General features: G+C 43.8%; 2 protein-coding genes across 8 annotated transcripts in view; one reads left to right on the top strand and one right to left on the bottom strand.

The window, feature by feature from the left end:
* Positions 1–13,428, top strand: part of asap2a (ArfGAP with SH3 domain, ankyrin repeat and PH domain 2a) — a 310,370-nt gene that overhangs the window by 156,111 nt on the left and 140,831 nt on the right. The gene's annotated exons all lie outside the window — the stretch shown is intronic.
* kidins220a (kinase D-interacting substrate 220a) overlaps positions 1–13,428 on the bottom strand; it is a 41,410-nt gene that overhangs the window by 2,447 nt on the left and 25,535 nt on the right. For 3 of the 7 annotated variants that reach the window (XM_061063514.1, XM_061063513.1, XM_061063516.1), the window contains exons 24-30: positions 8,924–9,102; positions 6,188–6,399; positions 5,698–5,814; positions 5,172–5,231; positions 2,147–2,263; positions 1,438–1,536; positions 380–598 (exon numbers count right to left, since the gene is read on the bottom strand). In XM_061063514.1, coding sequence (XP_060919497.1) covers positions 380–598; positions 1,438–1,536; positions 2,147–2,263; positions 5,172–5,231; positions 5,698–5,814; positions 6,188–6,399; positions 8,924–9,102 — 1,003 coding nt within the window. Of the gene's footprint in view, positions 1–379; positions 599–1,437; positions 1,537–2,146; positions 2,264–3,474; positions 3,508–5,171; positions 5,232–5,697; positions 5,815–6,187; positions 6,400–8,923; positions 9,103–13,428 lie in introns of all 7 variants that reach the window. The other 4 variants (XM_061063517.1, XM_061063519.1, XM_061063518.1 and 1 more) reach the window with 4 other exon arrangements.

Genomic DNA, 13,428 nt, shown 5'->3' on the forward strand with positions numbered 1-13,428 from the left:
ACTGCAGTCGAGCCAGCTGTCCGCGGGTGAGTGTCTGCATGTGTCGAAGAAATTTTGCAAACAAGGGGCCTCTTGACACCGTTTTGTGCTCTGCAGTGTGTGTGTGTGTGTATTTTTAATTCTGCAGTGTTAAAGAACACCATAAGTTTCCTCTGCTGTGCATTTTTCTCTGTAGACCACACTCACGGGAAACCACTGAGGTCACCAACACATTAGCTTGGTGGCTGTGCAACAGTTTAGGGCGTGTGACCTTGCGATCCCATTTGCGATTGTTACACGCTCACACTTGTGCTTACACCAGCAACTTTGAGTGCATACACGCTGCTCTGTACCTGCTGTTTTGGTAAATTTAGGTAAAGCTCCCCAGAGTGAAACTGACCGGCCAATGAGAGTTGTTGCTGTGTCTCTGTGGTTCCTCCAGCCCGGCTCCGCTGAGCTCCTCGAAGCTGAGGTTGAGGCTGAAGGCCGTCGCTTCATGCTGGGCTCCCCCTGAGCGTCTGTTGGGCTCGGCGTGGTGCACACTGCTGCCCTGCTCGCTCACAGCTCGGGACTCATCCTGAAGGAGAGCCTGGCTTTCAGCGTGACGCTGTTCCATCAGCTGGCACAAAAAACATCATCATTTATCATTTGACTTATGTTTGAGAAGACACAATAATGGGTAAACAAATTCTTTAGAGCATGTGACAGACGAAACAAGAAACAACCAAACATGCGCTTGTGAGAATGAGCTGCTCATTAAGGAGAGCCATTCAGCTGTCCACTTCTCCCCGACAATAACCTCCCTTCATCCAGATATCAGTCGGCCATCTTGAACCAGATGTTTGTGCTGGCTGCATCCTGGCAACACAACACTGGTAAGTACACGGAGCTGTAAGGCCAGCTGCTGCTGAGCGAGCGCTACATTGGATCTCCTGTAAAACACGACCAATCCAGCGCTCTTTGGTTTGGAATTAGGAGCACAGGCTGACGTCTGACGAAGTGGAGCCGGCTACATGTGTTAGTGATTTCAGCCGAGTGGACTCCTTGCTGTCTGACTGGCGGCTTTCTCATAATACGGATTATAAAATATCTCAGCAGAGCACAAGATGTTGTATTAGGAGACACTGTCAGGCTTCATTTTGGACGAAACAAGTGATGACAGAGATCAAGAGGAGAGCTGTGAGAGGGCAGAGTATCACACATGGAGGAGAATATATTCTATATATCTATGTGTAAATCTTTCATGCTTTTACATTGGACTAATGGAGGAGCAGTTGGAAGTTTCTGGTTGGTGGACTGATGCTTTTTTAAACTGATGGCCCAGTTTCTTTGCTTTTAAAGCTCATTTATTCTCACTTACATATAGAAATGTATATACATGTAAAACGCCCATAACAACAACATGAAAGCATGCTGTGAGACAAGTAAAGACGCTTCAAAAGAAAGAGTTTGTCTCACCGTTCCCCTGAAGAGCTGCCAGTCCCCAAAGTTCATTTCCATCTCTTTCTTCAGCTCGTCCACGTTGCACTGAGATAACACTCGGCCATTAATATTAGCCTGCAACAGACAAACAGGAAAGGTTTTAAAGGGTTGTTCACAGTTATATCAGGTAAACATTTTATGAAATGAGTCAATCAAAGATGGAGGAACAACATGAGCAGCTATACTTTAATATGGTAGGAGATTGGCTACAGTACTTTTGACAAGATATGTCTTAATATATAAGGTGTATGTTTCACTGTTAGCAGGCCATATACTGCAGTTTTTCTCAAACTATTTTGAAGAAAACGCTGCCATATCGAGAAATCAGTTTAGAAAAGTAAACTTCTTTTTTTGTGTGTTTTTTTTTTGTGTTTGTATTCATCAAAGTTCCTTCAACATCCAACATCACAGCACTACTTTTAGTGCACTCTGAAAAAAGGATTTAAACTTCACCTAAAGCATCGGAAAAAAAAAATCTTGCATATGCACTATAACACAAAAATAAAAGAAACATGTTTGAGGATCGATAAAGTATCACCAAACATCGAATTGTGATAACTGAAGTGTATTGCTATTCTCAGAATCACTTCACAGCAAGTATCAGACCAAATTGATTGAAACGATTGTCATGTACAGGAAACTGAAAGGATATTTTTTTTTTTTTTGAAGGGCGAGACCGACGCACCTTCTTGACGGTGGAGATGTACTGAGGCAGCATGCTGGTGTCGATGCCGTCAATCTGTTTGAGATGCTCGCACACTGCATCTGTGTTCATAGAGCTGAGCAGGACAGCAGGAGAAACCTACACACACACACACACAAACACACACACATGGATAATGATAATATAAACAACTGAACAAGATTGTGTTGTTTCTTTTTCATGAGTTAAGGTTACCAGGGCAAACACCTGCATTGTTAGCACATTCTGTTAGCCTAACTCATCACTGCTAAAACACTGATTCGGGCAAAACGAGCAACAATTCCTGGCTAAGAGACGTGCAGGCCTGCTACGGTGAGACAAACAGAGGGTGCAAAATGAAAAGGCAACAGTAATTCTCTCTATCAGTCACACAGTGCAAGTGTCAAAGTAAACAAAGCTGCCAACATATCTAAATACACTGTTACCTGCTCTTATTCTCTCTCTCTCTCTCTCTCTCTCTCTCTCTGTATACATAAGCCCGTTAAGTGTGTGCACAACACTTAAAAGATGGAGACTGTAAGTCTGTGAGTCTTGAAGCGGCCTGATGTGACTCAAACCAGCGGCCTGTTGATGCTGCGTGAGGCCTCACACACTGCCAACATGCCACCCGCTGGCACAAAAACAAAACAAACCTCATCCAACCACTTCGACCCCGCTCCCCGCTCCGCCTCCCTCCTACCTCCCCTCTCTCACTCAGTCTCTGCTTCCTTCCCTTCCTCTCTTCCTTCCTCTAACATTCCTTCCCTCGAAGCCTCCTCTGCTGGCCTCCTACTCTCTTTTCCATCACTATGTTTCTCTCTCGCCCCATCTCTTCCTCCTCGCTCCCTCCCTCCCTCCCTAGTCATCTCTGCTATTAGCACCATTAAGACGTGGCTTATGACTAAGCCCCCCCCCCCACACACCCATCATTGTTTCTGGTTTCAAGGGAGAGAAGAGCAGAGCTTATTCCGACTGTGAGTGGTTGTTAGAGAGAAGAAAATAAGCAGCTCACACAATTCAGTACACAACAGTGGGTGCCACCTTTCTGTAGTAGCGGGCAATAGGATGAAGACTGGCACTCAGGGAGTTAAACTACTCTTCCTTATGGATCTCCTCAGGAATGAATCTAAGTTAGTGAATCTACTGGAAAACTACTATACAAGAAGTTGTGTTGTGCATCTATTTGATGATCTACTTTAAGTCATTCTACGATATCTCCTTCTATGGCATGCTCTGTAGTACTGACCAGTGTGTTAGAAATGAGGTAGAGCTACATGGAGGATGGAGTTAAGGGTCGGATGACAAAAGTAGCCATGAAACCAAAGGGGTACCTGCTTTAATTTGTAAGGCAGCGACTTTAAATGCTTGAAAAGGAGACAAATAAATGCAAATAGATAAATACTCAGACAAAAATACACAGAGGCACATATAGTACTGTGAAGCCCAGCATGTACATGTGAAAAAAAGAACAGAAAAGACAGACAGACGGGCCGAAAGGCATGTAGAAGTCATGATCAGGGGACATCTGTCTTGCAGCAGGTGAGCAGACAACTGTAATGGAAGAGGCTGTAGGAAGTAGAATTATTACACGAGGATATGTTTCGTTTTCACTGAAGTCAGTAGAATATTACAGTCGTTGTGGTTGCAGCTAGAAATGACTGCAGACGAGACGGAGACAGAGAAAAAGACACAGAAAGAGAACGAGGCATCACCCACTCTGCACGGAAAAAAAGCAGAATTTTCAATTCGGGAAAGGTCTTGAATACGACTCTTCGATTCAGACTGCGAACGTGTATTCTAAGAATGTGAGCGAGAGCATGAATGTGAGTGAGCATGTGTGTGTGTGTGTGTTTGTGTGAACCCTCCCAGTGTGTGTGTTTGATAAGAGTGTAATTACAGCTGGGCTGAGCTCAGGGCTGGGCAGGAGGATGGGGAAGGGGAAACAGAGCTCTGTGAGGGAGGAAGCGTCTTGGTAAGGAGATAAGCTCTACCAGCGCTGGGCTCTTTGTCACTGTGTGTGTATGTGTGTGTGTGTGTCGCCAGCCCCAACAGTTGCTCTGATGATAATCCTGGCAGCCTGAGGATTCCATACTTGCACTTATATCAGCTAAGCAATTACACTGGGCTATGCCTGCTTACATATTCAAAGACTTACACAAATGAGCCGGTGTGCTGCACACACATCCACATTCATGAGATTTGAAGAAATACAGGCACATATTAACACAACACAAAGAGATCAAGTGTGAACCAGAAAAGGGATAAGATGGGCTAATGTAGCTGGGAAGCCGGAATGGGATGAAACTGAGAAGATGTATACGTAGGGCGAAGGGAACAATAACATAAAGGACAGATATGAGGAAAGAATCTGAGAAGCATTTGCAGACAGCAATGAAGGTTTAAAGAAGAGGAGGAAGATTGAAGCAAAAAAAAAATTAAAGACATAAAAATACAGAGTGAGAAGCGAAGGAACATTACTTAGTAATCTATATTTAAATCTTTCATCCGGCTCCTTCAAATGCATGCTGGCAGTGTCTGATAAGTGGCTTTGTGGAGCAGAAATCTCCTGAGGAGCGTTATCTTCAAATTGTTCTAATAGTGGCAGCTTTCTCTCAGAATGTGTGAATATCTGGGTTGGAGAGTTTCAGCTCTTGTCAGAGAAACTCGGAGCACAGTGTAAGTGGGTTAAAAGCCATTTGAAACAAAATGGGAACTGCTACCATGGCAGTGAACTTCATCAGAATGATATATATACATACGCGGAAGTTAGTGACAAAAAACCCACAGCTCTCATTTGTTAAAGGGAAGTCATTTTCACACCAGATGCAGCTTATGTGTTTGAGTGACTGTGTGTCTGCTTTTTGTAAACCACAGGAGCTTTAGAAGAATTCTGGGAAACACACAGGCGTGCATTTTTTTTGCAGGCAACACAAGAAATAAAAAAACGAGGCTTAAGCATCATGTTAACAGGCATGTAATAACGGACGAGCTGCATATGTGCAAATATGCAGCTTTAACTACATGTTACCATGTTAGGTTCAGAGGGACAGGAGGGGAGGCCTTCTCTGGTGTCCTCTGCAATAACATCCTGACACAAGCATAGAGTATAGACAAGGGTTGTGAAGAAGAAGAAAGGCTGATAAAGGACGAGTTCATTTCAAGGTAAAGATAACCCAAACACCATCAGGATTGGACAGTGGTTCGGCACAGGGCGGTGAAAAGTGCGGGGTGTTAAAATGTAAAGGTAAAACGTGTGACATCACACTGAGGAAAAGGGAAAAAGGGTAATGGAGAAGGGAGGAAGTGTTTGTAAAAGGAAAAGATGTCTGACTTTGTGGTGCAGTTGGTTGATTCAGCAATTGTAATCCTTCTTACAACATTTCATACAAATAAGGAAAACAATTTCTCATAACTGGTAGTGCTGTAAAACACTATGATTTCTTTTTAAACAGAATTATGAAACAGACTTCAATTTTCTATAATTGTTGCATAATATCATTTTTCAACAACGAGTTCATCTGCAGCTGTTTTTTGTCTACTTCCTCTTTACTTACAAGTCCAGTGGTGTTGTCCATAGTCTGACCGGGTGGTTTAATGGAGGGGCGCAGGGATGAGGGGGCATGGTTGGAGTAATGCCGAGGCAGGTGATACACATGGTGGGGGAAATAAGGCTATGAGGGGAGAGGAGAGGATGTGGGCAGGGAAGAGGAGGGGAGAGCAGGGGAGAGCAGGTACAAATAAAATGAAAATCATATGAGGGAGGTTAGGCACTCAAAATCATAAAATACTGCAGGGATGAATACAAATATGGGAACTTCTTCATTCCTTTTCAATAAAGTGGGGTACAGTAGGTCAGTGTAATACTGGACTGAGCAGCTAAATTCAGAAAGGGTCTTTTTTTTAAACAATGGTTGTAGTTGTTGTTGCTGGTTGTCGGGATCAATGAGTTTATCTTTAAAAATAGAAAATATACTGACTAACTTTGACACCTCCAGTATACAACAGGAGTACTGTTTATATAAACACAAGTCCTCTTCGGCTCACCCGGTTGTAGAATGGGTGCTGAGGGCCCGTCATCCCGCTGAAGTAAGCGCTGTGGGGCTGAGGAGGCAGGGTCCCTGGAAAGGAGCCTGTCGGGGAGCAGTGGGCAGAGAGCTGGCTGTAACCTGACTGTGGACGGGGCCCTGGGTCCTGCAGGGACAGCGTGGGATAGGTCACTCCTCCCATGTGCATCTGCTCTCTGGCTGCACGCACATCTAAGAGAGGACAGAGCCAGGGAGTAGAAATAAGAAGAGAGGCAGAGAGAAGGAAGGGTTTTTATCTGAGATGCTGGTGATCATCTTGGCTATGACTATAAAGACCCTTCAGATCCACCCACGCATCAATAATTTCAACGTCTCCTGAGAGTGAAGACAGCGGTGATTCCAAAGAGAAAAATAGATATCAAACAATCGACGTACACAAGAGCACAGCAGGGAATAAAAGAAGAACGTTATGTCTGAGCATGTTCTCCTTCTCCAAAATAGAAAACAATCAAAGAACTAAATGCTGGAAAGAAAAAGGGTGCAGATGTTACAATTACATCGATCTTCAACTGTGAATTCCATTCTCACTTTGATTTCTATTACTCAGTTTACTCACAAACCAGCAGGCGTGCCCATAGTCTGTCTTTACCAAATGTTAAACCGACAAATGTGATGCCTCTGGCACATGAAGCCCCTTGTTGTCCCTCATAAATAAATTCACCCATGTAAACAAACAAAAGTAGATCATGGGAACTGGTGGACGCTGCACATAAATTGCATAAATCAGTTTGACTCCTATTGGAGAAGGAGTGGAGGAGAGAAACTTTGGGAAAAACCTCCCAAATTAAAGTGAAACAGGCCGGGAGAAAGAACACAGTGGCTCTGTGTGGCTGGCAAGAAAGTAAGAACCAGAAACAGAAGCAGGCACCAGAATGTCTCCTGGTTATACAAGTGGTTGCTGAATGACACGCTGAGTGAGACCCAATCCAGCCTGCAAACACAATGGGGGCCTTATGATGTGAGTCAGGCTCATGGGCGGGTATCACTGACAGCACTACCCACTGGCTGGCCACAGGACGCCGGGCAACGAGTGAAGACTGGCCACAGTGGGAGTGGAGGGAGCAGGACGGCTAGGTAGGAGCGTTGGTCATCGTCCGCTCCCTGGGGACACGTGTGAAGGTGAAAGCACCCAACTACTTTAGAGCATACAAATAAACACATGTTGTGGTGGAAATTGGACACATCTACACACTTTTAGCTCACAGTCCTGTTCTTTTGCTTAACGACTGGACGTCTGGTCACAGAGCTTGGTCAGCTGCGCCCTCCGTGACTCAGCCTTGGCTCAATGGAACAGACTTTGTGTGTGAGTTTGTGTGTTTTCTGTGGTCTCATAACACTATGAAGTAACAGCTTCACACCAGACGTCATTGACACTCCTGTATAGGCTGAATGGACACTGACGCACAGTAGCAAAAGTACAGCGCAGCTCTGGATTACAGTTTAATACTGATGCTCTATGACGTCACTGTCACTACAAACTGTGAAATTTGTTTGTAGCACTGGAGGCAGATTGGTGACACAAGTGAATATATTGTCCCGATCCCTCAGCACTTCGGTGGAAACCTGCATGACATTTGATTGTTTGGAAATGAGAAACGAGCTGAGGCTGAGCGAGAGCCCCTGCAGTGGGTGCTTTTAGATCAGACCCGGCTGCAGTGTTGTGAGTAGTGTCACTGCCAAATGAGCTGGCAATGAACGCAAAACATCACAAAGAGGAAAGTTCTTTGTTTCACATTGTATATCTAACCCTTTAATATTCTTTACACAAACTGCATAATTAACCTCTATCTCCCTCACACACACACACACACACACACACACACACACAGATATACACATATTGTATGTGCAGTGCACACACTCCATATTGTTGCCTGAAATGATAAAGCCTTGGAACAAAACCCCTTTGAGCTTAGAAGAAACTGGACTAAACTAAAATTGGGCATGTGTTGGTTCTGTGATGTATCAGATACATTTGATTTGACTGAAGTTTAAAAAAAATGTAATTTATGTTTTTGCATATTTTGCCTACAAAGTTATTTTTTAATAGAACATTCGGTTGATGTCAAGACAAAATAAAAATGCTTCAAATATGGATGTCTCCCCGAGAGCGTTGTCTTCAAATTCAAAAACACACAAAAAAGATCAAAACATTCTGCAGAAATTCAAGGTGATCGTAGAAGACACGTGTGACCAAATCAGATTTCAGAGTTGTGAAGTTTAAGATTGGGTATAGAGAAGAATCTTGACCCTACATCATTTTGTACTATTTGACATATGTGGTTATTGTTTTCATAATGACCACATATACAATTGCGATTTGGCCACAAATTTGTTTTTGGAGACAATAATGAAGTCTGACATTTGACCTCAGAATATCTAAGTAGATCATCCTCTAGTCTAGTGCATGTAAACACAAATACCAATCTGGAGAAACTCACCAAAATTCACAAGAATGTGACGGACAGTCTTTACTTAAAAACATAATGCCTCTTTGTCTGTGGGAGGCAACTTTGACTCGTTAGACAGCACAATCCAACACCACCATTAAAAACAAAATTATGGAATATCTGTGGGAAGAATATGAATACCGGCAACAGAGATTTGTAGAATCTAAGGTGCACTAAAGCTGTGGTGGCCAAACACCTATCTCAGACATATTTTCAACCAACCCAAACAAAAAGTGTGTATGAACCTGCAATGATCTCCCTGAGTTTGGGGTCCAGGTTGACCGTGCAGGGCAAGAACATCTCCACATCTCTGGCAGTTAAGACGGGCGTCCTGGATGAGAGGAAGACCTCGAAGCTGCGTATGTCTCCATCGATCTCCAGCAGCGGTTCAACGTCTTTGGTGGTGGGGATGCTCTTGGAGATTCTTCAGAGAAAAAAGACCAACAGGTTAATGTAGTTATAGTTTTGCTTGATCCACCCAGCCTAATAATTACTCACAAATATTGCGAATTTAAAACATGATTTGTTGTTGAATCTAAAGACATTCAAAATCTGCACCAACAGGATTTAATTAAAGCAAACAAGTTTCAATAAGACTGACATGTATTGTAACATAATGCTTATTAAAGACAATATTGCAGTCTTATAAGCACATGACACAAATATGTAAACATGTAAATTTTGCAGAACTGCTATTTCCGGGGTAAAAAAAACCTCAAAGCATCACACTGATAAAACAAGAAAAGGGGAAATAGCAAGCACGTTGTTTAGATTGAAGAGATATGCAACGGTCATCATCATCATGAGAGTGGAGAGATAACTGGATTTAGAGAAGGCGAGATAGTGAAAGAGGGGATGTTTGAGGACAGATAGAGAGAGGGATGTTATCTTTTCTCAGCAGAGGAGGAAACCTGAGAAGATGACAATCAGGGTAATTTAGCAAGCAACAAACGGAAGTGCTTCATGATGCGCTGCCACAGTTAACATGATGTTTGTTGTCGCAGAAGCTAAGTAAACACCGTGTTTGGAGATTGTTCCATTACTGTGAGATAGTTTTCCCGTCTTCGCTGCAGAGAAAATAACACTATATCATTTTAAGAATGTCATATCCATTTATAAACCCAGCCTTCCGTTTAAATTGATTAAAAAGTGTCTCAAACTCTGGCTCCATACAGAAAGACAAATGCTTAAAACCAGTAGTTTAGAAATGGCAAAGTAGTTTCTGAAATGATGAATTCTGAGAATCAATACGGAAGTGTGGCCAGTTTCAGCGGCACAAGGTTAAAAAAAGATATCAGTTTAATCAAGGGCAGTCTAACATGTGGTAGAGGCTACAAGAAAAGCAAACAGAAACCACCCAGAGCAATCAGCACATCTCGTTAATCCCATCATTCAGACATGAAAATATGAAACTCAGAGTGACTTTTGACACCGGCCATTCATCACCAGAGTGTGCCGCTCTTATCAGATGAATGAGGAGACTTCAGCAGGGAGCAGACATTTTTTCGCATCTCTGCTTCCATTCTTCATCTTTTTCTCATTGGATGATTTTCTCCCTTAACCTTTCCTCCTTCCACTTCAACGCCCTCTCCCCCTCCTCCCCGCGATCATCACCCAGTCTATGTACTGGTATGCACAGAACATGGGCTGATGAGTTGGGTTTTTCCCCCCCGAGCGTGAGCTGTGTTTGAGAGTGAACACAGGCTGGCCTTTCTGTGACTTGATTGAATGATTAGTACTATCACTGCAGCACGCTGGCTAAGTCAGCGTGAGGTCAGCATCTGGCGATGGTTCAACACAGCTCACTGTTAGCTAATAATCCGAACTATCAACTAAGCCAATCGAGTTAGCAAACTGTCCAAAATGTTCCCGGTCAGCCTAGTTTAGCGAGGTAAATCGTGATGGGTGGATTAAAACACAGTCACAAGTTGAATTCTCGGTTTTATCTGATATTCCTCTTCCCTTCTGCTTACAGCAAGCGAACAGGTAGGGGTCCAGTCTTCTGTTCAAGGACATCCTGACAGGACAGATGGCTGGTGATGGACACATCTGCTGTTGTAGGGCTCAAACCTGTGACCTTGTGGTTACAATTTTGGCAAGAAATTTAGAGATGGGGATTTCCAAGAGGCAAAGTAAAAGTGAGTGAAACAAAAGTGTGGATATTACAATTTTGCCAAAGTTTTACTGAATGATATGCCACATTTTTCAGTGCACCAAAGCACCTCCAAAGTTACCTGTAAATGTAAAAGGTGGCAAAGAAGAAGTATTGCTGTCCAAGTTATTTTGACTCAATCTATATTTGTAAAAGTGCTCCATCTGTACAGCACCTAACGAATCCTGTTTGTTCTCCAACAGAGATGTTCTTCTCAGCAGACAAGTCCAGGTGGGTCACCCCACTGTCTTAACCCGACTGCCAGTACAGAGACACACAGACTGACAGAAGAGAGAATAGGCTGTGAGCAGGGAGGACACAGGCACAGCTGGGCTCCAGTGGACAAAGCCCTCTCAGTGTTTCCTCCAAGAGAACCTTTAACAAGACCCAAAAGGTCAAGGAAGCTCTCCGTGTTGGCACAGATGAACCCGGCTCATGTGACCCCTGCATGCGAGGATGAGTGGGAGTCTGAAGGCACAGATGTTTACCTGCATGCACACGCACATAATCTGGTGCTGGTTCAAACACTGCACAAAAAAAAAAAAAAACGGTGTCCATCCATCACATACACCTGGACAGTGAGGATGGAGAAATTCAAAGGCATAGATGAAGAGTAGATGTGTTTTCATGTTCATGTGCTACTACATGTACAGTATGTGTGGGTGTTTGGTTCCTTTTCCCATGAACTGTATTAACCCGAATGCAGACTGAGAGAAGCCTGTGCTTTTCCCCATTTCCAGCTGGCTTAGTGCTGTTTATTTGTGGGTCTGCAGACACAGACCAACAGGAGCCAGTGACTCACGTACACACACACACACACACACACACACACACACACACACACACACAGACACACACACTCACACGAACACGCAGAAATACACAGGGAACTTCCTTGTGCTATGTAGAGACCCCCTCTGAGGTCTTTCTAAGAAATCTTGAGTCTTTTTAAAGCAACGTCTAACATAACTCAATAATTTACACACGAAAATGTGTGCCAAAACTGAGAATGGACACAAACAATGACACCAAGTCTCAGACTTTTCAAGCCAGAAACTTTTGTTTAACTTCATTGATTCGTCATCTCATAGATTCATTGCAGTTCAAACAGTAATATAATCGATCATCAAGCTGCAAGTAATTAAAACTGAAAAAAAAACAGTGCAAGAACTTGTCCATCTGGCTTTATTTTGTCAGTAAGTTGACTTGGGAAAACGGAGACAAATGCTACATACAAGTTAATCCTCTTCGACATTGCCCAACTGCAATGGCCCTAAGTAGCTAGCTACGTTGCACACATATTGCTGACCTGTGTGTTTGCTCTGGCCTGCAGTCGCACAATGCAAGCTATCAGTTGCAGTAGCACAAACAGCTGTATCTTCCAAAGACAACCAGGAGCTGGTGAGAAGAACAAATCAAGGACATTCATCACTGAGTTCCACCCAGACAGATGGAAAGAGAAAGGGAGCGAGCACTAGAGTCAGAGGTCCAATCTTGACTTTCCCAGCTGACGACAGGAACGGCTGGCCAGACACAAAGTAAATCACAGCATTGGCCTCAAGAGATGTTTGGTAAAGATCAGAGGGACCAATCAGTTTTTGGTGTAGAAAGAGTATTGTAGAAAGAAGAAAAATGAAACAGAACTGCTGGAAATGGATGAACTGACAGCGGATCATCCAGAAGAGTGATTCTGGCCAACATGCTGGACTGGATGGTGTTATGGAACAAACAGTACCCATTAAATGACAACAGCAGTTTGTCAATGACTTTTGACCACTTCAAATGACATGCTTTGCACTTCACTAATGATGAGTCGTTGGCCTTGGCATTAAGCAACTGACACAAATCACTTCAGAGTTAGTCATCCTCACAGTGAACAGACAAAACAGACAAAATGAACAAAGCCATTCTTATCAGCAATCAGTTGCCAAATGACAAGATGGATGCTCGGGTTGGAGTGCCAAGGAAGCCGGCATGCTACTTTCAAGCAGAGCGAGGACCAGGGAGATAAAGGCCGTCAGACATCCCGGCGGCCGGTCCTGCACAATGGGTCCATTGACAGGACTCGGCTTATAGCTGAAGCAGTACAGGCGCATAGACCCGACCACTCTCTGTGTGGCAAGGCCGCTGGGAGCTTTCTGAGCTTATCCAAATGCTAATAGGTCCCAAAGCTGACTGGAGCATAGCCTTTCTTCTCCTCTCAACCTCCCACTCGCTGCAGCTGACAGAAACAGCCAGAAATCATCTCTCTATCCCATCCATCCGCTGTTTGGGCACTGTGAGTATGAATGTGCCACTTGACTTTGCTTTACAGCTGCCCTCTGTGCTTACAAATGACATGCGCACACACACGCCACAAAGAGGTGGTCTTGCTGCCAAACATTTCCATAAAGGGGCCCAAAGACAGAGAGAGATGCCTGCAGAACAGACACATTGTGTTTGAGGAGCTCAAGAGTTCCAATGTCAGATACTGGGAGCAGTAGAAAACAGTGTGTGGGTGAAGAAGTTATCCAGGCCCGAGTCCGACACATTCCTCTCCTGGTCAAGAGCATTGTTGGAGTCGTTGGCACAGTGACTGCCAAGCGTGTGGATGAACCC

This window comes from Labrus mixtus, chromosome 18 (genome assembly GCF_963584025.1).
Source record: "Labrus mixtus chromosome 18, fLabMix1.1, whole genome shotgun sequence".
NCBI lineage: Eukaryota > Metazoa > Chordata > Actinopteri > Labriformes > Labridae > Labrus > Labrus mixtus.